General features: G+C 36.2%; 2 protein-coding genes across 2 annotated transcripts; one reads left to right on the forward strand and one right to left on the reverse strand.

Annotated features, from left to right (window-relative positions):
* Positions 1-7,358: 7,358 nt before the first annotated feature.
* LOC135482001 (N-alpha-acetyltransferase 50-like) lies at positions 7,359-12,657 on the reverse strand. The gene is made up of 5 exons (XM_064761810.1): positions 12,563-12,657; positions 11,381-11,517; positions 10,772-10,891; positions 9,381-9,447; positions 7,359-8,722 (listed from the first exon to the last, which is right to left on the reverse strand). Exons 1-5 carry the CDS (start codon positions 12,568-12,570, stop codon positions 8,500-8,502), a joined length of 555 nt encoding a protein of 184 aa, XP_064617880.1. The 5' UTR covers positions 12,571-12,657; the 3' UTR covers positions 7,359-8,499.
* A 1,006-nt stretch (positions 12,658-13,663) lies between these two features.
* LOC135472212 (V-type proton ATPase catalytic subunit A-like) lies at positions 13,664-27,003 on the forward strand. Its single transcript, XM_064751604.1, is given in 16 exon segments — positions 13,664-13,685; positions 15,823-15,916; positions 17,266-17,394; positions 17,913-17,947; positions 17,949-18,003; positions 18,631-18,752; positions 19,121-19,258; positions 19,816-19,967; positions 20,667-20,829; positions 21,512-21,620; positions 22,216-22,453; positions 22,768-22,975; positions 23,366-23,425; positions 23,928-24,022; positions 25,013-25,184; positions 26,088-27,003. Coding segments are annotated over 16 exon segments (1,866 nt in total). The 5' UTR covers positions 13,664-13,682; the 3' UTR covers positions 26,181-27,003.
* Positions 27,004-27,952: the final 949 nt, after the last annotated feature.

Raw genomic sequence — 27,952 nt, forward strand, 5'->3', positions numbered from 1 at the left:
TTTAAATTAAATTTCAAATTTTGGCCCAAGTCAAAACTAACTTTGTAAAACCGATTTCAGAGTCTCAAGAAAGTCGGAATATTTAATGCTTTAAAACTGCTGTTAGGAAGACTTTAATGAAGTAGGTGATGCCATCGGTAATGTTGAATGTTAACAGCTTTAGCTTCATTTAGAAATCAGTGTAAATGCAATAGGTGGGCCGCTGAAGTTTAGGCAAGTCATACCATGGATTTGAAGGAAATGGCTTAAATCCTAAAACTTACATTAGGAAAAATTGAGAAATCCTAAAAGTGCATCCATCTTCTTTGTTTATGCGAAACGACTAGTGAAAGAATCGTTTGGGACGAACCATATAACGTCCCAAGAACCATGTCCGATGGCAGTCTTAAGAAAATACAATCTGAGCCAATTAATGGAGAAAAAACTCGTCATATGTACTTTAGAATTACGAGCATATTGGCTCCTTTGCAATAGAGCTGTTCACATATGGTTTAAAACGTCCGATAGTACAGTCAGGACTAATTCTTTTGGAAACGTTGTGTTGTCTGGGACCGTGATCGTCCTTTACAATACAAGATGTTTTATAGCTTTCTCTTCGCAAAGTATGTTGATCCTTACATTTAACAGGGCCTCACCTGTAAGAATTTATGAGAAAATATGACTTAACAATAGCATTATTTTCGGGTGATTTTATGGAGGCTTTTTCCTCAGGTGCAAAACTACCTCACAAAAATAGTAGCGTCACACTAACATTTGTCCTTAATGCGTAACCTCACGTCATTACTACGTTGGCAAAAAGTACACAAGAACTGCAGCAACATGAAAATGTACGGTATGCCTGTCGTGCATTGAACTTTTTTATATGATTTAATTTTGATAATGATATGCTTTCAGACATCGTTAAAGCTTATTGTATACCATTGTGTTATAAAAGTGTGAAAACCAACTTCGACTTTGTTGTTGCAGAATTTGTCATGCAGCCTGAAAATGAAATAAGGCCGGCAATAAATAAAGAAGACTTTTGGCAGCAACGTTCTAATCCTATGTCATATGTGTACGTGACTATGGCATATATACTCTCTCGCCACGATATGGCTGAAATATTGCCGATGTGGCGTTAAGCCATAATCATTCATTCATTCATTCATTCATATATACTCTCCTTTTTTTATACTAGTCTAAGTGCTGCCGCAAAATTCATTTTTTTCTTTTTTTGCACGTCCTTGATTATGAGTTAATGCGTGTTTTAAAGGTGGAGAAAACAAAAAAAAACTACATCCTGTGATGTCAAGTTCAGATGAAAGAGTTTGAACATTTAGTTATATAGGCCTATATATGGTCTTAAACATATAGGATGTAACGCCTTTTTAAAGTATATTTGTGTTAGAAATTCAGCGAACAAATGTACTCAACCTGAATTCTAATCGTATTTACATTTTTGATATATTCATAAGTATCATCATAATTATGATTAAATGCATGTCTGCGGGTATAAATAACAAATTCACATTGAAATAAAGTTACTACTCAGGCATCACATCCCTATTATAAAGGAAGATTAACAATGCAAACACTATATATACCCAGATCTGGTCCCAAATACCCACCGTACAAAAATATTTTCCCATATCCTCCTCTCCTGAAAGAAAAAAAAAGTAAAAAAAAAAACTCATTAAAGACCATGTTTACAAATAACTCTTCACGCTCTTCATCTCATTTTAATGTTTCCTTCTTTTTAAAGAATTTTAATTTCTTGCACCCATCAAGACTACACTCGGGAAACGAAATCAGGGGCTGTTTAACTTACAGACTGTTGGTTAAGCGACAACAATTAACCCTTTTAGTACTGCTTTCCAATACGATCATGTAATGCATTTAAGACAAATAGAGTATTTATGTTATAAAATACATGTATGTACATGTAAACTAGCACGAAGTTAAAGTTACCTGCTGAACATTTTAACATCATCTTAAGGGTAAGTTTCTTTTCCCATGTGTTTTTTACGAATAAAATGATATACAGTATTTATATATTTTTAAAACAGATATGTTTTTTGTTAAATAAGAAAAATATATCTTCTATTACCATTATTTATTTACTTGTTACTTTCATCTGCTGAGGCCATTCGGAAAAAATATGATTCCGCTAACATCATGGAAAAAATGGGTAGGTAGGTAGTTATACATACATACATACATACATACATACATATATATATATATATATATATATATATATATATATATATATATATATATATATATATATATATATATATATATATATATATATATATATATAGTTATAGTTATAGTTATAGTTATATTTATAGATTATCAAGTGCACACACACACACACACACACAGTATACAGCACCATTTTTATTAAAAGAAAGCACATTTCTGTACTTTTTCAACAATGTCAATGAGGTGGTTTGAAATTTAATAACATTTTCTCAATAAAGACAGAACACACTCTGGCAAGTTCTGTCTTTCATCATTTTATGAATAAAGGTTTCACTTGTATGCTTTCGGTAACTCAAGAAATTAGCACTCCTCTGGAAGGATATGAAATGCCATGTCAAGACACGAGGTACAGTAAAAAGGATCTAATGATTTAAGCACCAGCGTCAGTTATACTTAGAGCCTTAGATATGTTCACTTCACTTGCATAGACAACACACGGCAAAATTTATGTAGAGCCCTAATACTATTTTCATCATAAGCACATAAATGTATAGTCCCGCCAGTGTTCTGACATCTACCAAACTTTTAGATACCTCTCATAGAGCTGAATAATTGCAAAATATAGAAACAGTGAAAAAGTATCTACTTATTTACAAGTTCGCAATTTGCTCTCAGATCGCTCTTCTTAAAAAGCTATCGTTTTATGTCCAGGGACCATTCCTTACTTAACTGTGATGTACAGTGCCTAGAATGAAATAATCAGTGATTCTTCCTTGTCATTGATGTACTGTGCCAAGGATGAAATCATCAATGAAGCTTGTTTATCAGTGATCATGATGAAATATTCAGTTATATATGCTCTTCCAGTGAGAAAGATTGAAATACTTGGATAATACTCTTTTTTTCCCTTTGTTTGGGAGAATGTAAGTATAGAGGAATTAATTATTGATAATATCGGCACACATGTGCTATTAGTTACATGGTTACTCACTGATAGGATACGGAAATATATGGCGTCAATAATTCTCATGTGACGCATCGACCTATATGAGGATTATTGACACCATATATTTGCGTATCCTATCACTGAGTCACCATGTAATGAATCTATCCTGCAAAGACCCATCAATTCAGTGCAGAAGATCGATGTATAGGTGAATCGCTTAAGCAGTGTGACCATCCTGGGACCTCAGCAAAGGGAGATACCCTACTCAGCAGACACCTGCGCAGGATTCGGGAATGTATCCGTACCCCCAAGAGACCGTTGTTGTCCAATGAAAAGAGGGGTATTTTGTCTGATGCGGGATAAATTTATCTTTGGGTTTGGTACATGTAAATTAACATATAACATGTAACATGAAGCAAACAGACATTTATTTGTTTTTTTTTCTAGTATTATGATTATTGTTATTTTTGGCCTGTGTATTTTCAACTTGTTATCACATGACAAACGAGTGAGGTAGGCCAATTGTAACTTGTAACTAGCCTATTATTGATACTGTGATTGTCAAATGTGGTGCATACATCTGTATATGTTAATTTTAAATTCCTGTTGATGTTCGTGAAAAATGTAATGTGTTGGCAGTGGATATTAATTATAATATGGACATGTCAGTAGTTTAAATGTACATTTGACTTCGTTTTCTAACCAGTAATGCAAATAATGCATGTTATTATGAGTATAATAAACTGACAGATACATTTTTTCGTGGTTTGGTGGCCATATTGGATATATATATATATATATATATATATATATATATATATATATATATATATATATATATTTATTTATTTTTTTCAAGAGAAAAGGGGATTTAAAATATATTTGTATGGTGGTTAGTTGGGACCAACTTTTTGTATTTATCGTTTTTGCATAATAATGTTCTAAATAAGGATGTAATGCTTGTCTAATAAATTTATTTGAATATAAATTTGTTGTTCATATCAAAACATATGCATTTATCCTAAATTATGACAATATTTATGAACATAAGAAATATTTATGAAAAATATAAATATGATCCAAATTGAGGTTTAATACATTTGTTAGCTGAAAAGAACAAATTCTAGTGCAAAAGTATTTATTAACCCTGTGTTACATCCTCATTTATGACATTATTAAACAAAGACTATAAACACTAAATGGTGGTTCCAAATACCCACAATACAAAAATTATTTTCACGTGTCCTTTTCTCCTTAAGGAAAACTATTGAAGACCACATTTTGGAATAACTTTTCGCACTCTTTCATCTGAACTTTATGTCATTTTTTATGTTTTCTCCACCTTTAAACATCTTCTTATGAAGAACCAGTGAACGCATTATTCTGAAATTTGATTTGCATGTAGACTGTTGGTAGTTACAATAAATTCGAAAAAATCGTTGACTTTTGGTACAAACTGTGGAAGTTTGCCATTGGTCGAAGTTGTAACGTCACAGTTTTTAAATTTCATTTTTTATGATTCTGGTGTCTTTTGAGCCGCTCATTCAGAATCTTCTATTATTTTTTTCCTATCTGACAATTTTTAAGATATAGTAGAAAACTAAAATTTAGTTACATAACTCCCTTGAACTATAACTCGATAACTATGAGAGCTAGAAAAGTGAAACTTGCACCAAACTGTAGCTCAAGACATTCTGTAACGTAATCCGTTACGTGTCAACGGATTTGAGCTACGATTAATAGTTTTATCGCTGGAAAAGTTTAAATGACACCACCGTATTTCTTTTTATTTTTTTATATATAAATACACGTTTATCCCATTGCTTTGACTTCAATGACGCTGTGCATTTAGATATAGTGAAGTTCTCTCCTATGTGACAGTGTACAGTGAACACCCCGGCCGAAACTGCTTTACAGTTCTAGTTTGGATTGATGTTTTACTCCGTACAAATATTTCATCTATACACCTGAAGCCAAAATTAGGGGGGAGGGGGGGAACTCGCAACCATCTGCAGTTTGTTGCCCAACCATTACAGTTACGACCTGAGAGGAAGTCAGCATGAGCTATAACTGAACTCACAGCGAAAGCATAGGCGAGAGGCTCCTCGGTCATAACATTGTGCCCAACTTAAAGCTAATCAATATACCACAGAGGCCCCCATTAGGATTTTAAACTTATAGCTATTTATATATGGCCATGAATATTTTATGGGAGACTGAGCTCTATTCCACCTTGACATCACATTTTTTTTTTGTGGTAAAAATAAGCAGTGAATGTTATCTACCCGCAGCTGTGATAACGTTGTACATGAACATGTACATGCTGGCTCACATTGGTACTCTCCTGCAGTGGCACACGTATAGGGCTAGAAATGAAGTAAATTGCAGCTGGAAATAAGTAGTATTTTAGATTTTCCAAAAAAAAAAAGAGAACTGAATTAACGCTGAACAGTAACAGGTATGTGATTAAGTCAAACGTAAACACGTTTTCATGGGATTATAATTAATTTATCACTTTGGTATGGCAAAAAAAAAAATCGTGTTGTATGTTTGAGCAGCTGCTTAAAAGAAGTACATGTAACTGGAGTGACTTACAGTCTACATATTGATATTTACTTATTTATCCATCATTTTGACCTTTGCCGACTGAGATGGTGGAAACACAGGACAACTATGACCTAACCAATTACAAATATGTACATTTATAGCATGTTTGAATACAATTATTGCTGTTTAGGTTGTGTTACCGTTCTGTGCCCTTTTTATTGGTCATCTTTGCACCTAGTTTATGTTTACCCATTTAACTTTATTTTATTTATTACCAATTTATATTGATCATTATAATATATATATTTTTTATATAATTTTAAAGCAATGTAAAGAGGCAAACAAAGATATAACAAATTGTACGCTAGTGCATGCTTCAAAATAAAGACACAACAAACATCTGTGTGACGCAGGGCTGGAATGGATGGGAGTTATTTTTAGATCAACCTCCATTTGTATGACGTCTTTACTCAGGTGTTTTATATCTGAGCAAAAATCCTCCGCCCATTTCTAATCTAGCCATAGAGTAATTCAACTTAACTCTATACCATAACATTGTAAGATTTTAAAACTACCCAGAACTGGTATAAGCGAACTTTTGAGATCTTTACGGGTAAAAGGTTTAAAGCTAAATTCTAACACATGAATCCACTACTCAAAGAGCAAGGGAATTTGAAGAGGATTTTATTCCTTACAGCAAAGCAGACTGGCAGCATTGTAATGGCTGTATATGCTAGAGGTGTGCTTATTGTGGAAATATTTGTGTGGACAGAGGGTACTAATAATTGAGACATGCTATGATGTTCACAATTATTTACAACTTTTAAACGGAAGGTGTTGGTTATAAGTTCATGCGGCTGTGATTTTGTGATCTGAAACCCAGTTCTATCTGTGAAATTTTGCATATTTAATACAAGGGCTAATTCTTACTGGTCGTTGGCTTTCATTCAGTAATTATTCTGAATATTGTTCAATTTGGATAAAATTTTCCGTGCAAGTTCACCCGTAAGTTTAAAAACCAATCAGATCCGTTCATAAGTTTTCTATATGTAACAATTTCCTTGATTCTGATTGAACTTTCCTTGCAGTGACTGATTCAAGTTCTAATTTTGACAAAAATTTTGTTAGCAGATTCATATGGTGTCTCCTCAGATCAAGTTTGAACAGAACCTTATCCTTATCTTACTTAAGTTTCACATATTCAGAGTGAATTATGAATTTTCCATATCTGCTTGTTTGCTAACTGGTCTAGATCAACATATGGGCAAGCTTGTTTGACTTTCCATAGAAATTTGGTCATTTGCAATGCTGAACTAGTTCTTGCTCTGCTCTGTCCATGTTAAGTCCCAAAATACGGAATATGACCAAATGCCACATTTGTACACTGAGATCAGCAGTACTTTAACACCCTCACATCAGCATTACAAATGATATCCCAGATTATTAATGTCTTTGGCATGACCTGGTAAATCTTTGACAATGAAACAATGTTTTTTTCCACTTTGGATGTGGTCATGCTAAGTGTAAGGCCAGGGCAAGCATGTTAAGCTAAACAATGCAAGCATCTAAGACTGAAATGAGCAACAAGAAATTGTTCCCTAAATATCTATGAAACCACAGAAAACAAATCAATGACTGCTCCGCCTTAAAAAAAACAACGAACAACAGGAAATTTTCACATGAATTTTTAGAAATTTTTCATATTTCACATCCTCAGTTACGGCTGTACAAACAACCCAAATAACACAGGTTAACAAAAAAATCCATTCTGGCAATAAATCCAGAGCACTCACTGATTCAAACTTGAAATTTCTGAAAAATTATATACTTAATGTTCAGATTTTAGTAATTAGAATAATACACAAAGTTGAAGTTTATTCTGCTAATCAGCCTCTTCAGACCATACATGTTTTTGACCATTGACAGCGCACACTATGTACATGGTCATCGGCCACAGCTAATATTACATACCTGGCACACTTTTCAAACTTTTTTCAAGTATTTGTATATGTTTATTGTCATTTTTTGTTTATCTCTTTGGGCTGATGGGTGGTGAAAACAATAAATTATATATATATATATATGTATACATGTATGTATATTTCATACCATTCCTTGTTAATATTATTTACTGCAAAAATGACATGGATTATTTCTTAATAACCACTAAGACATTCCTTTTTCACATTCCCGCTTTGTAGCTGAAGGCAACAGTTAAAATGTTTGAAAACAAACCAGGAGGACAGAAATCTGACTGAATATTCAGATCTTGTATGTCAATAATGATATTTTCACAAAGTTTTTAACGCCTTAAATATGTCCACTGATTGCCCAGGTACACTGGTACTCAGTCTTTTCTTTTGAACAGATCAAATTAAATGTGAAGATGCTGTTTTACTTCCATACAACAATTCACTGGATACCACTATCATTCATTTAACACATTATGAAATTCACACCCAAGAAAACTATCCTAAACAAAGTTACCAGAAAAACAAATTTAACTGCCTGGTTACTTTAATGCTGTACACAAATGAATTCTATAATGATTTTCCATGTTTTCTGTTATCGTCTTTAGGAAACTTTACCAAAAAAAATAAAATAGGAAATTTTTTGGTTAAAAGTGAGCATGCATACATTTACACACAGGTAAATTAAACTGTTAAATTTCACACTTTGTTCCGTGTTTGTCAGCCATTATTCAATAAAATCTACCTATTCAGTAAAGCACTGTAACATTGAGACATCCAACCAGAGGTAACTCCAGCTGACTGATCACACATGGTCATTTATCAGAGTCATCTCCCCCTGACGCTTATTTACACTTGTCCATCTTCACTAACTCCTGTCTTGTCTGAGTTTTCACCTTTTCGACTGTCTGACTCTCCATTTATTTCTGAACCGGATTTCCTGAAAGACTTCTGTAGCACATAAGCATCTGCAGGTTCTATCCTCTTGTAATAGTTAGTCTTCTCTTCAACAATCTCAAATCCAAACTTCTCATAGAACTTGATGGCTCCAACATTGTTTATTTGTACATGCCTAAAAAGGAAATGCCACAGATAATTCAACTGTGTTCCATCAGCAGCGCAGAAAGGAGAAACACACTCTTAAAACTATTTAAAACCAAACTTTTAACAATCTGAAAACCACACTGAACTTAAAACTATATAGACCAATGACCTTGAACTTATTTATTTGATTGGTGTTTTATGCCTTACTCAAGAATATTTCACTTATATGACGGTGATCAGCATTACGATAGGATGGAACGGGGCATCGGAAATCCACAACCATCCAGGTTGCTGGAAGAACTTCCCACGTACGGTCGGAGAGGAAGCCAGCATGAGCTGGACTTGGAACTCACAGCGACAGTATCTGTGAAAGGCTTCTGACTGAGTCATTGCACCGTGCTGGCAGGGTAACCACCTTGGCCCCTAAATTACCTTGAAATATTGACTGACAGCACCAGTTCAAACAATTGAAACATGTGTTGAGTAAACTGTTTAGAGCTTTCATTGAATATCCACTAAGTTCACAAAGTCAACTAGAACATATATTTGATGCTGTATTGCACATCTCATGAATGCTAAACAGATAAAGTTAAAAACATGCACCCCCCCCCTCCGACACCCCACAAAACAATGTCACATCCCACGCAACATATATATACACGTTGTTCCAGAGATACCTTACTTACAAGAAAACATTATCAAATCGGCCATCTTCAGCGCAGATCTTCAGTACATGTTGCAACATTACAGTTCCTACAAAATATCAGGCAAGAAAGGCCATTGTTATTTGATTATGTGTACAATACACCTCATTTTAAGACACATTTTAGCTCCTGGTCAGTGATACTGAGAATACAGGGAGAAGCAGGTCTTTCAACTGTTTCTGCAGTCATATTTATAATACTATCCATAGTACACATTTGATAGAAGCTAATAAACCACATCAATAAGGTACAGTTGCTGCCACAAACATCAATCTAGTTAACACATTTGAAATAGCTTTCTGATGCAGATTTAGCATGATTGACACTGTCAATCACAGATATGACAGATATCACACTCCAATTAAATAGTGCTAAGGTCTTGCCATTAAACCAACAACAGGAGACCAAAATTATTATACTCTAACGACTATCACTGTTTACTGATTGCATAAGGATTACAGAGCAGTGACTCCATATGTTATGGAGTTGTAAATCACTGTGGTGGTAAAAAGACATTGTGGGGAGTTAGTGAATAAATTTACCACAGAGGTCTTAATTATGCAAATCGCAAACTGTATTTGGCAATCCAGGTACTATGCAAGGCCATTGCAGCCCTGTGAATTGCTGAGCAAAATGTTAAGCTCTGAACATAGGTTAAGCCACAGGGGTGTTTCAGTGTCTTTGAGACACCCTATTCTAAAAAACACGGAAATGATAGAGAAAATACAAGAACATTGGAAATGAGACGGCCTGATCCTATGACTGGCCAAACCTATGACTAGCCAAAACCTTTAACAAAACTGGACATCAACAGCATCTCATCCCCTTTCACAATATCTCTCCTTACTTCGTAAGGCGAGCTAATAAATGAATGATTTTTTAGAGCTGATACTGTTGTCTTACAACTGACTTGTCCCAATGCTGATATATTTTATATACAGTGCTGCCTCACTAGAATATTATGCTGAAGACACGAAATGACACAAAGCACCCAAACACCAGCTAACAAATACTTGACCAATACTTGATACTCCTCCTACTGATGGATTTAGGTATGACATAAGTTGGAATTCAAACCTAGGTTATCCACATTCCTGGAACATGCTTGATCGCTTGACCATTGCAGTGCAGAAAAACCATGATGATCTGCACATGTTCAATGTATAAATACCCTATCTAGATTTTATCCCTAAACAAGATATGGTGTGACTAGAGCTTTTGACTAAAGGTAAAGAAATATGGACAAGCTTACCAGATTTTCATGTGTTACACAGCAATAAAGAGAGCCTCTTTTAGAGCATGTCCTTATCTTTGAGAATTGCACATAAAAAATGCAATGATCAGTCATGACAGATCATAAATGGGGTGCTCACCAATGCCTAGTCTTCTGTAGTTGGCCAAGCAGCCCAGAGTCATAATGTACAACCGTCTCTGGTTTTCTGATGTGTCCACTCTACAGCAGACCGCCCCGACAACAATGTCATTAAAATAAGCTGAAAAGGGAAAGATAGAGATTCACACAAGAGATGAGACTTACTACATCTATCTCTTGCAGCAATGACAGCATTTTTCAATGCAAAACAGCAAATGAAATTGTAACTGAAATGGATGAAAGAAAGTGCTGCCCAGGAGAATCTCACCCATGACCTTTCCTTGACAAGTTTGCAAGAAACTCTCAAAGATTAACATGTAGACAAGACAGCAGGGGCCAAAGACAAAATTCAAAACCAACTCAAAATGCTTACATTTTGGCAATGAAATTTGAAACCTTTGTCGTCAGCTATCATTTATGAGGTGTTCTTGGAAAATTTTAATACTAGAGCCCAAAAATAAAACTAAGCCATAAAATTTTATTTCAAATTTTGATTTAAGTAAAACATGCTCATGGGAAATCAGCCCCTTAAGCTGGATAGGACCAGTAACAAGTTGTCTTTGAAAATCAGACACCACTATGTATGAAATTGGCTCAACTGATCTCTTACCTAACTTTGCTAGCTCCCCGACTTCCAATACATCTTTGTAAAACTTGTCATTATAGGTTACTGGGAAAACCACCTGATTCAGACGTTTTAGCTGCTTTATGTTGTGAGGAGTTATAGAACCCAGCTCTGTCCTGCCCCTGCAATAGAAATAACTGGCCTCATTATTAAACAAACAAAAATAAGGCATATGAGATCATGTAATCAGTCCACATAAAAATAAACATGAATATCTGTCTAAGAATCAATATGTACATGTATGTATGCATATTTGGGGTTTAACGCTGTACTCAACAATTTTTCAGTCATTTGATGATGAGGAGTCATTAGGCGTGTGTACATATATTGTGCCTTCTTGTGGCAGGGCGAGTCCATGCCGTAAAAGCGCTGCCACCACTTTGTATCATGCCTTTAGCAATGTGTGAGCTGGCCATTGAAAGATAGACTGTAGTGCTTCATCAAGTACAAGATCTTCACTGATAGAACTGTCAAATCAAAACTGTGAGACAAATAAAGCCTAGAGTGACTGCACTCCAATGGATCTACTGTAGAGCCACTAAAATTTGTTACATCCCATAAACTTTGAAGTCATACAGCACAAGTCACGGTAGTAACCTTGGGAAATATGAAAGTTGAGGTTCCTATAGGGTGGTAAAGTGACGTCAATGCACTGAAGAATCAGCTTTTCACAATGAGCATCTGAGAAGGGGCTCACTGGCTAGCAGGAGGACAAATCTAGTCCTTACAACTGCCGAAAACTTTCAAAGATTTCACTTCCATTTCACTTTCGGTTTTAATAAGCATTTAGTACAGTTTTTTCATGAAGTGCTCACATTTTAACACGAGTACAGCAAATAACAGAGCAGAAAGTGAGCATGGAAAGGTTATCACCCTTCTGGTATAACGACACTCTCACGTTCTTTTCACTTAGTTCTATGTGCAACATCAAACCAAGACCAAGGTAGACATGCATAGACTAGAGATACATGTAGGTAGCGCGCATGGTAGGTCTAAATCACTCATATGTACGGAAATGTACAGACGAATACCATGCTCACGGACTTAGATAGCGTTTGGATCCAGAAACATAGTAATGGGATGAAATGTACATATTACAACAAACAAGAGTTTCTAGTGCTGATTAATGAAAAGTAGATATAATGAGGAAGAAAATAACCCACGTACCTCGTCATATTGCACAAATCGCGTGCTTCCTTCCCGCCCGACTGGTTGGTCAATCAACACAGCAGACATCAACGGTCGGACCCTGCACTGAGAACTAGACCCGGAAGTGTAACCAGTCAATCGTACACATCAAGTGTTGCCTCCCTTCTATGAGAATATTCAGGTATAATATCACTTATGTAATAAATGTAAAAGTGATTAAGCATACCAGTTGTAAGTGCACCACGTGCTATGTGTGTAAGCTTAGAACTACATTCATTGTAGGGCTTGAACAGGGGTAAAAGCTGCATTGTCTAAATATATGGTTGACTGTGGAGACAGGAGATTCTGGGTAAAAGCTTCTAGCTGGTTTTAAAACGGCCACAGCGACCAGTAATTATGCTCAGTTCTTCACTGTCTGCACTTGCAAATAATCTACAGTAAGGTGCCTAAAACAGAGCGTACTGGTAACGTTGCTTGCCTACATATATCTTTAAGTGAAAGTTCACAGATTGTTTGATCATTTGTAACGATGTCCCCCACCTTGGAAAAGCAAATTGCACATGGTGACACTAACTCTATGAATCTATCAATGCACAGTTACTCCGTATATATAAATTTTCGCATTTTTGTCACTGAGAGTCATAGAAACTTCATTCGTACTAAAATGTCTCCTTTTTGTCATCATAAATATATAATAAACCAAAAAACTTAACCATCTGTCACAAGCCATTACAATTCGAGTGTATTTGTTAGTTTACTTATAAATTTTTCTGTTCACAGCTGCAGCCTAGTTTATGGTCCACCCTATAGCCAAACAATCAACCGCTGGATTCGAACCTGGAATCTCATTGACATTAACAGTTTGATTAATTGCCTTTCTAGCATCAATGCAGTTTGTATCAACCGCTTAATACTCTAAGGCAACACGGCAATGTACAAATTAAGTCATTAAAATACACAAATTTTTAAATTATGAGAGGCCTTATAGACCACCCTTTCCTCGAGGTTCTTTAGTAGACAGCTGCAGACAAAGTCATCGATTATACATCCGCCTTCCGAAATATGCCGGAAGTGATTGCTCCGACGAATGCGCAAGACAGCTGTTGACAGATCACATGATATTATCCCGAGCACGAAAATGGTGAGTTTTAAGTTGATGTTGATGAAAATGTTCTCTTATATTGTCCTCTGTGTTTAGTGGGCCTTAAACCTCGACACTAGTGTTACTTGTATTCGTAACAGAAGTAGCCGACACTGGAAATTCAGTGTTTATTGCTGTGATGCTAGGAACGATGCTGCGACCAAATTTGCAAATCCCAACGCCGGTGTATGCATGCCTGTTACTGTCAGGTGCCCCAAAACACGTGAAAATGAAAAAGAAAACACATTGGCTACGAATAGTAGATACCTCATTGTTCCTTTTGAAGTGTGCTATATTTTTTGGTAATTTTTACTAGTTTTTGCGAAAATTTGGTGTGAATATTAATGAAATAGTCACATTATAAGTCATTTTATTGCTTAAAATCAGTAGTTTAACATCAGAGTAACCTTTTTTTGCCGTTGACATTTTAGAGCTCTTATGCAGTTGGTAAGGTCTTGAAAAATAACAAGACATTTTGGTTCATGACTGTGTCTACTTTATGTAATAATGATATGGTCATTATTGTGTAGAAATATGTACATCAGATTCCTGCACCTACAAAACTTACCACCTGTTACAAAAATGAAAATTTTTTCAGTACAGCATTAAACCACAGTGAAATAAGTAAATAAATATGGAGATCATTGTGTATTTACCAAATGGATAATGTATGTTATATGTTAAAAGGAAACTGATTCTGCAACTTTCTTTGGCATTAATTGGCACTGGGACTGTAAAACTTATACAGCTTAATTTGATACCATATCTTTTCTCATAGGGTGACTATCAAATAAGAAGTCAAATTTGTAAAAAGAAAAATCATAGTTAAAGCTTTAATTTTCACTTTAAGATACAACTTTATGAAAGAGATATAAAAGTGCTGAATTATTGTGATTGCTCATATACTGTCTTCGAAGCAGTTTGCATGTACTACTGGCAGACAGAGCCATTAAGCCACTCTGAAGTCACATTAAGCTACTCTGAAGTTAGCAACAGTGGTATCTGTGTAGTTCTTCACTTACAGTGGGCTATTTTAGTTCATGTACATGTAGTACTGTGATAATGGTCAGTGTAGGGGTAGACTATCTAGTCTCGATTGACATACATAAAGCTAATGTTCCAAGTCTTATCCTGGTGTTCCTATGTAAATATTAATTTAGCCTGAATACCATTTGTTCCATATCACAGGAGGAATCTCCGTGAAGACTGTGAAAAACATTTGATTATACATGTACCAGCTACAGTGTACATGTATTTGTCATAAGCAATGGTGGGCTGTGTTGTGTGTTAGTGTTATGGACCAGGATAATTTAGAAAAGTGCTGTAATATTGAATATAAAGAATTCATACAAGTTTACATGACCATTGCTAATTTTCGGTGTAAAAATATTTATACATGTATTGTCAGAGAATCACACAAAATTCAAACAAAAAAGAAGTGTAGTCATTGTCCTCATTAATGTGAATATGTATTTGCACATGTTTTGGCAGCAAGTGCAGTAGTTGTTGTAATGGTATTAATTATTGTTAGACGTTTCAAAGAATATGATCCAAGCCATACTGTGATATTGGTATTAATGGTGGCTTCATGAATAGGTTTTTGGCATCTCATTGTCCAGATGTCAGGATAATGTGATGCATAAGCAGCTGGATATGATTGCAATGAATTGTTTGCTTTATGTATTCCTGTAGAGAAATGAAAAACATACTCAAAATAATGTCTGAATATCTAATGATTTTATATCACCAAACTCTCATAACAGTGAATGTTGTTTTTTTTTGTGGTTTGTAATCTACGACAATTACAGTATTGAAGGGTGTTCTTAAAAGTGAAATGTGCTTGAGGTAAAAAATCACTTTTGTCACAATGTAGTGCACTGATTTTGATGTCATTTTGAGAGAGTTCATCCATCAGTTTACAGAATGAAAGACAATGTACATGTATGTTCAGAGCAATTTGGGATATTGCATGTTACAAAATGGAGTTACAGTTAGATAGCTACATCAGGATAATCTGAACTCTTTCCTGAGCACTGAAGAGGGTTTTATAATGTAGTGTTTCTGTATAAGTGGAGTTCTGTTAGGATAATCTGAGCTCTTTTCCCAGAATTGAACATGGCTCTGTGACGTGTTTCAGGCTGGAGGAATGGAAAACGCGAGGTCTCTGGGCCGAGTGAGGGATGCAGAGAAGGAGTCTGTGTATGGTTATGTGTACGCAGTGTCAGGCCCAGGTGAGTACGAAACCTTATTTATCTTATTGCTGAAGTACTGGGCTATCCAGAAGTTCATTCTTGGAAAGTAAGTTGATGCTTATAGGAAGTCAGGGTACTATGGATGGATACCACAAAATCATTTCTGACTAAAGGTTTGAATGACTTTTTGGGGACCCTTGAAATTGAAATTTGGATAACAATTTGAACTTCTTTGGTGGTAAACACAACAGTATGTTTATATGTCCATAACAATAGATTTTGATTTAAAAAACCTTTCATTGTTTTACAGTAATCCTAAATATTATGTTAATACAGGACTGATGTGCAGGTAAATAAAGAAATTATAGCAGGGTGAGGTCTGAATATGGTTTTGATAAATTCACATATGGTTTTTAGGTGTAAACATGGAGGCAGCAAGTGTAGAGTAGCAGATGTTCAACACCTTGTTGTTTTTGTCAGGGAAGTATTGTGAATGGACTGGTGTGACTTAGTTTGTAATGCAGAAGACATAACTTCAGGATTGCTTCGAAATTTAGGAGGGTTGGGAGGAATTGCATATTCAGTGGAGTCGTCCTGAAATGCTGTTTTTAGCTTTCATGAACTCTATTATCTTTTGCGTTGAAAGGCGTATAGTCCCCAGCACTGGGAGTGCCATAATTGCCTTCTTGTTTTCAATGCCTCAAGAAGAATTGAAGAAAATTCTCGAAAATTCACCCTTTAACCATTTGGCCACAGCCTGCTCTTGAGCCTTCTACATGTGTTTGCAACATGATTTTCTGTAAATCTTTGCCAGTATATCTTAAATATTATATTTATCTTCAAAATTAATGTATGAAGAAATAATTTTTGGGGGCAAAGAAATCTGATAAAATATTATTTTTGGTACTGAAACTCCAATTTTTCCTGTAGGAAGGATATCTACCAAATAAACCTTAAAACATGTTCCTTCTAAGATGAATGGAACTCATCGAAGCAGGAATCAGGCAAAATGAGTTAACTATGTCTTGTTTGAAAGTTTATGGTCAAAAAGAATATTTTTAGGTCTTCACATGAATGTGTTGTTGTTTATGGTCAAATAGAATATTTTTTGGTCTTCACATGAATGTGTTGTTGTTTATGGTCAAATAGAATATTTTTCGGTCTTCACATGAATGTGATGTTGTTTATGGTCAAATAGAATATTTTTAGGTCTTCACATGAATGTGTTGTTGTTTATGGTCAAATAGAATATTTTTCGGTCTTCACATGAATGTGATGTTGTTTATGGTCAAATAGAATATTTTTAGGTCTTCACATGAATGTGTTGTTGTTTATGGTCAAATGGAATATTTTTAGGTCTTCACATGAATGTTATGTTGCTGTTTCAGTGGTGACAGCTCAGAACATGGCTGGCTCAGCTATGTACGAGTTGGTGCGTGTAGGTCACTCTGAGTTAGTGGGGGAGATTATCCGTCTGGAAGGAGACATGGCCACCATTCAAGTATATGAAGATACTTGTATCCTTTTTTTGCAGAGTTTGTATTTGTAAATAAAGCCACATTACAGTATGCTGTTTAAAAGTATTTCTCAAAGGTTCTGTTCCAGTTTCCTTTACCCATGAAATTGACAGCAATGATTTGAATAAAAAGAGTATTGCGTTACAGACAAAATTCAATGAATTTATGCAATAATGTTTAAGAAATCTTTAAATTTTGATGGCTTTGTGATTAGTGGCTTGAATCTTAATAGTAAATCAGCTTAAATATGCTGCGATTATGACTTGTGTGTTTAATCTTAAACACCACAATGTCCTAGTGAAGATAACCCAAGACAGCCAACATTGCTTTGGAACTGCTGTTTCATTCTTTGCTGTAAAATGAAATTAAAAGCAGAACTGATTTAACCACTGCAATGAATCTATGTAGATATCTCTGATTTGTTGACCTCTGAAGATGATCTTAAGTACTACAACAGCAATAAGTAATTCGTTTTACGGTTTTCTTGGTATTAATGACTAACCTTAACAAGTTACAAGCTGGCGTGACTGTAGGAGATCCAGTGCTGAGAACAGGAAAAACCTCTGTCTGTAGAGCTAGGTCCGGGCATTATGGGAAGTATTTTTGATGGTAAGCACTTCTGTTGCTGGACATTCTTTCATCTCTGTTATGACATCACAACCTAGGTCTTGACTGGAAGCAGTTACAGTTAATCATGAATTAAGGCTACGATCTACATGTAGCATATGTATTTAGGTATCTACATATCCATGGAGGCTGCCACCACAAGACAAAACCAGTGTTGTAGTACATTGGACTCGTACATTAGTCTTTCTCTGTGGCAAACTAATAATGGAGAATTCTAAAATCCGAACACAGTGCCACTGTTAGACTTGCAGACCACTGATTGCTGCAAAGTTCTCATTTAAACTCATCAGGAGTGACTTTTTACTGAGTTGTTTTTTTGTGCTAATGATAAGTGTCCTGTAGATTTAATGTAGACCCAAAGTTCAGTTGAAATAAATTAAATGTGAAGGGATAGTCCCTGCTAATTTCTAACGTTTGCGTGGATAGGTTTTTTTTCTTTGCTTGAACATTAGAAATTGGGGAATGGATGTTAAACAAATTGAAATAAGTAAATCAATTCAAAAAGAGCATATAGTCAAATCAGTGTCATTTATGCTGCCATTTAATGAAATAAATAAATGTGTATGTGTCTGATTACAAGTGGTAAGTTTGAACTTCTCCATTTTCCAGGTATTCAGCGTCCCTTGGCCACCATTAACGAACTGACCCAGAGTATTTACATCCCTAAAGGTATTAACACACCAGCCCTGGACAAGGCCAAACAGTGGGAATTTGAACCTCTTAACATCAAGGTATCATCATACGGCTGTGTTTTCATGTTTATCAAGGAGGCTTTCCCATTATGTTTCTTAATTCTTTATTGGTTTTAACATGTGATTTAATGAAGTTCTCAGTGTATTCAGTAGTGTTGTTTTAAACAATTAAAATATTTTGATTCTGTCCATTACATCTATATGTAAAGTTCGGAATGAAGTAAACTCCAGAGCCTTTCTTTATCAGTCATTTTATTAACCTGTTCCTTGAGAAGCTACATGTATTAATATAGAACACTGGCTTTAAATTGTACATTTTATCATCAAAGGATTGGTAGATACAATGTAGTTTGCAAAGGAAGCTGGTCAGTGTGATGTACAAAAACATGATTATACTTGTATTGCAGATGGGTAGTCATGTGACTGGAGGAGACATATACGGCACAGTGTACGAGAATATCTTAGTGAGACACAAGATCATGTTACCACCTAAAGCCAAGGGAAAGGTCACCTACATTGCGGAACCAGGCAACTACACAGTAGATGTAAGTCTTTCACTTTTAGTTTCAAGAAAACATCCTCATTCATAATTGCTGTTATTTTTACATGGGAAAGTTTAAAACATTTGTTTTAGACGGACACTCTGCATTATTGATGATAAATAATTTGAGAAATAAGCGGAAAACTTAGATTTTAGGTGAACCCCATAATTTTTCAATGGTTTATTTGTTTCATTTATCAGCCAGTCTGACATCTACTAATTATGTATTAATGAGATCAGTCCTGTGATCGAGAAAAACACTCCATATATAAGTACATATAAATAGTATATTTATTTCAGATAAATTAAAAGGATACAGAATTGACTCTGATTGGCTGACAGTGGACATAGGATTCCCTGGGTTAAATCCTGCAGCCTTGGTCAAGCTTGAATAAATATGCCATACCTAAATGTCAGCCTAGGCTGGGCATAGGCTGAACTTAGGCTGGACTTACATGTACCTATCTCTCACTTCAGCCTATCAGAATCAGTTCTGTATCTAAGATTGGCAAACAGGCAAAACCTTTACAAATACAAGATTAATTCCTTTGTTTGTTGTAGGATGTTGTACTGGAGACAGAGTTTGACGGGGAGAAGACAAAGTACAAAATGTTACAAGTCTGGCCTGTACGACAGCTGCGACCCACTGCAGAGAAGTTAGCAGGGAACTACCCACTGCTGACTGGGCAGAGAGTCCTAGACGCACTCTTCCCGTATGTGTGTTTTCGTATATGCAAGCCATTTTTAAATTTTGGATATTTCCATTCTGATGTCAAAAGCAATAGCTGTTTCCTTTTATAACATGTTCTTGCAACAATATGGTTGAAATATTGCTAGTATGGGTTCAACACCAGCTGAATCATTCGTTCATGTCTGCAAGCAACATAGTATACCTTTACCTTCTTCATGAAAATGTGAAATTCAAATGATAGTCATTGCTCATCATTTTCTCTCCTAGTTTTTAAACTTTGTTTTTTTTTGGAGGGGGGGGGGGCAAATTTAAGAGCATTATCATGTTAGCTTGTACCATTATAGTTTTGATGAAGAGCTGAAATCAAGCTGGCAGGAAGCAGTCCTTGTAATTCATTTTGATGATTCTCATGCTTTCTTACTTCCCATTACTTTTGATTTTTAACTGGAAATTTCAAACATTGAAAGGGATATTTTCTTTACATTTTCAATAAGTAGAATGCCAGAGTGGTGTTCAAATACATATATTTTTACTGGGTTGAGTGTTTGATTTTGGTTCAGTGATGTTACATGCATTAGCCACCGAAAGAGCATAGTGGCATTTGAAAAAGAGATTCCATCATATCTAAACAAAACATTGTTAACAATATTTTAATTTTACAAGATTGTACCTTGTGTGTTTGATTATTCCATGAATGACCTCCTCTGTATCTCGTCTGCAGCTGTGTGCAGGGTGGAACCACGGCTATCCCAGGAGCCTTTGGTTGTGGTAAAACTGTCATCTCTCAGTCCCTGTCCAAGTACTCCAACAGTGACGTCATTATTTATGTGGGTTGTGGGGAGCGAGGTAATGAGATGTCAGAGGTACTGAGGGACTTCCCTGAGGTGAGTGATGCCATACTGACCATAGCTACCTTAATTCCTCAACCTTTTCGCGTGTCAAAGAACAACAGTGCAATTTATGTGCATTTTTAATTTGATTGGACACAAAAACCAATTAGTTGGCCCGACCAATATGAGGGCTTCACAAACAGTGTAAGTTTAGAGAATAATATTTTTAGAGTATGTTTGAATAAACACCTTGCAAGCATGTGAAAAGGTTGAAGAATTAGGGTGGTCTATAAACAGAGCTTAAAAGAGTGGTTTCAAAATGGTAAGGAGGGCATTTCTACACGTCCGGCTCATGAAATGTGGCTATGTCCATACTTTATAAAAGTTATTTTTTGGTGTAAATTTCTGTACTTGTAATCAGTCGTTAAGAAGGTTGCTTTCATGTATCGTAATTTTCCTAACTTTGTGATTTCCTTTTAACCTGTTGAATTTTCATCGCTCACTTCAACAGTTTGTTTCCATATCTTTAAACAACTTAATTGTCACAACTTCAGACATCAGGAACTGTATTTGTAATTTTTTAAGTAACATGTAAGGAACTTGTGGAGGAACAGTATGATATAAAACAAGGATGATTTAAAAAAATTTCTGAAAATATTTTAATCTAACAAATTACAATTGCTGTGTGATTTAGTGGTGTAGAATAAGTAGAATACATTTTGATTTTCCATCGTAGCTCACCATGGAAGTTGAGGGCAAACCAGAGAGCATCATGAAGAGAACAGCCTTAGTGGCCAACACCTCTAACATGCCTGTGGCTGCTCGAGAGGCTTCTATTTACACGGGTAAGTTTGCTGCATAGTTTCTGATTTGGAAACTTTCTCCCTTGTGACATGTCACTGATAAATTTGCATACACAGTGTTTAGAATAGTCGTGAGCCTACTTCAGTCTGTCCTCATCAATACATCCAGGAAGTGTAAAGAAAATTGTAGTGTTTAATGTTTTTTCCCTCAAAGATCTGCTCCAAAATTGGAAATGTCTACAAGATTTCTTCAGGTTTGTTCTGTCAGGAATCTATGAAGTCATCTACTATAAAATAATGAGTAATATGGTATGTATCAAAAAAGTAAAAGAGCTCTAGGTCATTTTCATCTGTTCACGAGAGAATACTACGTTAAGCTGTCTTTAAACAAAGAGATCACATCGCTGACGTCATACCATAGTGCAAATATGGCCACTGGCTACGAACTACTTCTGAGCATTGTATTTTCCCATGAATAGATGAATAAAGTCTATATATGTCCACATAGTTGCAACGGAAATTTCCCAAACCCTGGCCTTGTGTATTGCAACATGAATCTCTGTTGAAATTGATATGAAACCATTTAAAATAAGATCTCTGTAGTTCTATATTTTTGTGTGCTTATGACTTAATACAGGTATCACCCTCTCTGAGTATTTCCGCGACATGGGCTACAACGTGTCTATGATGGCAGATTCCACATCCCGATGGGCTGAGGCCTTGAGAGAAATCTCTGGCCGTTTGGCTGAGATGCCTGCCGATTCCGGTTACCCCGCCTACCTGGGAGCCAGATTGGCCTCTTTCTATGAGAGGGCAGGCCGTGTGACCTGCTTAGGCAACCCCAAGAGAGAGGGCAGTGTCAGCATTGTGGGAGCGTAAGATTATGGTTTTCATCATATTGTATTTGCCATGTTTATCAGAAGTCTTCAAAACTCCTGGTCTAACATGTTGGGATGTATATTTCTGTTCCTTAATGCTTGTATAGATTCTTTGACAATAAAGTATCATGATTTTTGTGGCTAAAAGGTTTTAGTTTTGATGTAGTGTCACCTTGAGAAAAGTGAAATCACATCTTTGGTTATTCATAAAAAAGATTTGCTGGGTTGTCAGCTAATATGTCATTTTGTGTGACTAAATTACTATGTTTTGCAATTTCACCCACATTCACCACAGTTACTGTATGTTTCAGTGTATCACCCCCTGGTGGTGACTTTTCTGACCCGGTCACCTCTGCCACATTGGGTATTGTCCAGGTGTTCTGGGGACTGGACAAGAAGCTCGCTCAGCGTAAACATTTCCCCTCTGTCAACTGGCTCATTAGCTACAGTAAATACCTGCGAGCCCTTGATGAGTTCTATGACAAGAACTTTGGGGAATTTGTGCCTCTCAGGACAAAGGTGAGATTGCTGTTTGAAACCTGGAATATATTTTGCAGATTGGTTGTAGAAATGTACCTATGCACAATTACTGTTGCCTTCACATTTAGAACTGTTGTAGTTGTTGTTTTCAGCAGTATGTTCAGAAAAAACTGGAATATATTTTGCAGTTTGGTTGTAGTAATATATAGGGCAATTGTAACAGTGCTTTACAGAGTCACGATTGTTGTAGGAGTGTGGTGTGCATGCACATTTCAGCTGCTGCTTTTTCGTCTGTTTTTTCCATGCCAAACTATATATTGTTTAAAATTTTGATCAGCCTTTCATTTGAGGAACTGACTTTTGAAGTTATTGTGTTAATACTGTATTCATCATATTTTAAACCTGGGAACATTTTATCTTCTTGCGTAGTGTAAAGAAATTTTACAAGAGGAAGAAGATCTGTCAGAAATTGTGCAGTTGGTTGGCAAGGTAGGTAGTCATCATTTTCTTTGCTTGGTGTGACCTGTCTTTCATTAAAGGGTACATAACTGAACCAAGTATGTTAAAATAAATTCAAAAGTCGTGCACAATGAATTACTTTATTACAAAAATCAGAGCCTTTCTCTTCATCAGGTAAGTTTATTAAGCTTTCAGGGTGACATTCTAGTACATATACTTGCTCAAAGTCAAAGATCAAAGTTGGAATTCAGCCATAATCATTCTTCATTCTAAGCTCAATGTACTTTCCTATAGTAACATTGGTGTGTTGAGTAATGTTAATTGGTGTCCTATCTACAGACTGGTTATTTCATGAACATTTTGAGACCTAATGTCTGTTATGATGTATCTGTTCAAGAAAGCGTGGCATTTATTATGGTTAACACATGTTTTGCTGAGTTACCTCCAACCCCAGCCAGGCAACTGTCTTGTGTCAAATGGTTACAAGTAAACCCACTTAACTGTTTAATCACTGTTGTATTCATGCTCACAGGGTTCTCTGGCTGAGTCTGACAAGATCACATTAGAAGTCGCGAAGTTGATCAAAGATGACTTCCTACAACAGAATGGTTACACACCATATGACAGGTCAGTTATCATGCTAAGTGGACTTATATGTATCCATCTCAGGATGTCACATGGAGTAAGTTCACCCTATTGTACATAAGCATGAATATCAGCACATTTCTGTTTGGTTACCTATCTGTGCCTTAGCATTTCTTATACGCTTGTATATGCGGCCCGAATATCCAACAGATAGGATTTTGAAGGCAAACAGAATAATTTTGTTAGCACATGGTTAATTTGCTTGCCTTTCAGTTGCTAGGTCTTGGAAGATGTGGGTCCTATCCTATTTGTCTAATATAGACAGGGACTTGTCTATATTACTGTGCTCCCATTGTTAGTTTTTGGCTTCCACCAGTATGACATATGGAGGAGTTTGCTAAATGCCAGTAGTTCACTCCAAGCACTCCCACATGTAAAAACTGGCCGCCATTTTGTAAGTGAAACATTCTGAACTATGGATTTATTGAACAATCGTATGACAAAAAAATAAGTAAGAATTTTCGTAGTATCCAGTTTGAGATGATCTGACATCGAAATGCATTGCGTTGCGACGTCAAATGTTTGGTTAAGTCTGGTTATCTTTTATCAGCATTATGGTTATGTAAAGTCAAAGCACCATTAATAACCACCAATCATCTGGAAAGCTTGCCAGGTACCTGGTGACTGAACGCTGGGGACTTAAGAAAACTGTAGTTTAGAGGCATTTTTACACCTTAAGAATAAAGCTGAGAAGTTTTTTTTTTTGTGTACTTTTATCTGTTTGTCCACATCATATATTCTGTATTGAGAAAAAAAAAACCTGAGTGTTTCACACATCAGCTGTGTGGTTATCTTCATCAGTATTGTGGGTTGTGTACAATCAAAGCACCATTAACCAACGGTTAACGGGCTGTATTTTCTGCAGGCTCTGCCATGTTTCATTCCACTTGTAATCCTTATGGCCATTGTGTAAGTGAACTATCCTGTAGTTTTTACTGATCTAAGTCATTTGAATATTTGTGATGTTGACAGGTATTGCCCCTTTTACAAGACTGTTGGAATGATCAAGAACATCATCTCCTTCTTTGACATGGCACGTCATGCTGTGGAAAGCACAGCTCAAGGAGAAAACAAGGTGACCTGGGCAATCATCAGGGATAACCTGTCAGATATCATCTACAAACTCAGCAGCATGAAATTCAAGGTAAACCATAGTAGACAGCTGGGACAGCCTCTTAGATTTATTTTTTCAACAAGCTGATATTTATTGACTTTTTCTATTTTACTGGTCACCAATTACGGGATATAAATGTATATATTTATTTATTTATTTCATTGGCGTTTTACGCCGTACTTATTTCACTTATACAATGGCGTCCAGAATTATGGTGAGAGGAAACTGGGCAGAACCCAGGGGAAAACCATGACCATCCACAGGTTGCTGGCTGACCTTCCCACGCACTAAATGTATTTATATATTCCCAATGTTAACATATGTGGACATGTATACCACACACAGGAAGATAATATTAAGTAACCATTGTCATTTGTAAATGAAGTCTGAACCTGCAGATGGTCGTGGGTTTTTCCCGGGCTCTGCCCAGTTTCCTCCCACCATAATGCTGGCCACCATCATATAAGTGAAATATTCTTGAGTACGGCGTAAAACACCAATCAAATAAATAAATAAATAAATGAAGTGTGTTTCAAAGCGATGTACATTGTAGCGCCCATTTGTCTTAAAAGAGGATAGCCCTTTAGACCTGATGAGGGATAACTTCTTGGATATCATTGATCGACTCTGCACTATGAAGTTAAGAGTACATGTAACCAGCTGTAGCCTCTGTTAATGTGGATGAATGAATGAATGAATGGAGTCATAAAATGAAAATGTCAATATGACTTTCATGGTTGTCTTTTATGAACTGAATCTGTTCCATTGTGCAAACAAGATGTTACCAAAAATTAGAGAAAGTCATTGGAGGCTTGAGATACCGAATTAATATAATCAACACATAGCGCAGATTTGTAAGTCCCTGGACCTTGTCAATGAAAGAAGTGAAATGAAATGTGTAAACGTTTGTGGTGTTCTCTTTGTTCACTGTAGGACCCGGTGAAAGATGGAGAAGCCAAGATAAAAGCAGACTTTGAAGAACTGTATGAAGAAATGCAAACAGCGTTCCGAAATCTAGAAGACTAGGTCATGATATTATGTTGATAAATAACTGTTTGACCTTGACTAGTCATCATTTCTACTGGAACACAGGAACGCCTGCAGCAAGGGTAGACTTACAGATGAATACAGTTTTCTCAGAGGAACTGATAGAAAAATCTGGTATAAGCAAATTATATATGTATAGAAACCGTGTTGTGTATAGGGACTGTGTATTATTAAGTTAACAGAATGCGTGTGTGTATTTGTGGCCTGGGTTTTCCCATGTACATACGGCCAGAAGCATAATCATTACATGTGCCATCACGATCATTTTCAATCTGTAAATTATTTAAATTCTGTGTTTGATTTATGCTAGGTGATTTGTCAAATCAAAAAGTGCTTGACTGAAAAAAAAGGCAATATTCAAGATGTATGAGGTGTCAGACATTTACTCTGTAGTTGTACCGTAGCAACACAGCTATTTGCTGAGTTTCAGATCTTTTCGCGCCCTGCAGAACTGCAAATTAAAGTTGTGTGAGGGTTACTTGTATATCAGACTTGTTGACATATTCGTTTTGTTGTATGCCGTCTAATCTTGTTGCAATATTGCCACTGTTGTGACCAATTACAAGCACATTCCTTCATAGAAAATGTTACCTCATTTCTCAAAAGATGCTTCAGTTATGAGAGACGGCAAAGCTCTGGACAGACAGTTCATATATAATGTGAGTGTATTTATACATAGGGACAACCCAGAGGTTGTGGCTTAGTCACCAATAATCTCGTTCGCCAAGAAGGAATAGAACCATGTCACTAGGAGTAAGGTAATATACATGGAAATAAAAACAAAGGTACTAACATCTTCAAACCTCTGTGTTTCATGTTGGTTTAGTTATTAGTTGTATGTCGGTGGGTTAAATTTTTGACATCCTGTCTTTTACCAAGAGCAATTCATATCACCTGGGCATATGAGTACACAGCTGCTTAAAACTCGGCATATAGGATAGGTTAAAACCTAACTCAACTGTCGCTTCATAAGTGCTTCGCTTGAGTAGCGAAATAACGACTTGATTTGACTTGAGTTGAAGCATGAATGACGTTGGTTCTTTTAAAGCACAGACACGAGGTAGTTAACTGGTCGTACAGAGTTGGACCCATTCGCTGATGGCCATAAAGTGACTTTAAGATTGAGGTGCAATCACGTAACGACTGAATCACACCACCACTAAAGTCGCGTCGCTGATTTGCATACACGAGCGATTAAAGGACCCGATGCAACACTCGAGTTGAGTTGGGCCTTAAGCTCCTGTGTTTCCCGAGCTTAAGTCGCCTGGAACCTTACGGCCAGCCGAGTTGAACTTAAGGCCCAACTCAACTCGATTTGCGTCAGATCCTGTGCGCTCGTGTACGCATAATTGATTCATCTGGAGTTGCAATCCAGTCGTTACCTGTGTACCGGTTCAGTCCAAAGTCGTATGGCCATCAGCCACTGGAACCAACTGCGAACGAGCAGTTGAATTCAGTGGGATGTCGTCTTAAGCTCTCGTGTGTCCCAAGCTGTAAAGAGAGGCCCGAGTACAAGACATTTTGCGGAATGTTGCAGTTATTGTAATTTGGGCTTTTAAGCATATGCTTGTCCAGTCTTGTTAAACAAGATGTATTCCCCACCATTGATTAACTTTGTCAAAAAATCATTTTTATAATGCAGTCTTTTTGTTAAATTTATCATGCATGTATCATTGCAATTGGCCATTAGTGCTGTAACATTATTTCCCGGTTGAGACCAAGTGGTCTCGACGATCGTCTTTCAACGACTA

This window comes from Liolophura sinensis, chromosome 1 (genome assembly GCF_032854445.1).
Source record: "Liolophura sinensis isolate JHLJ2023 chromosome 1, CUHK_Ljap_v2, whole genome shotgun sequence".
Taxonomy (NCBI): domain Eukaryota; kingdom Metazoa; phylum Mollusca; class Polyplacophora; order Chitonida; family Chitonidae; genus Liolophura; species Liolophura sinensis.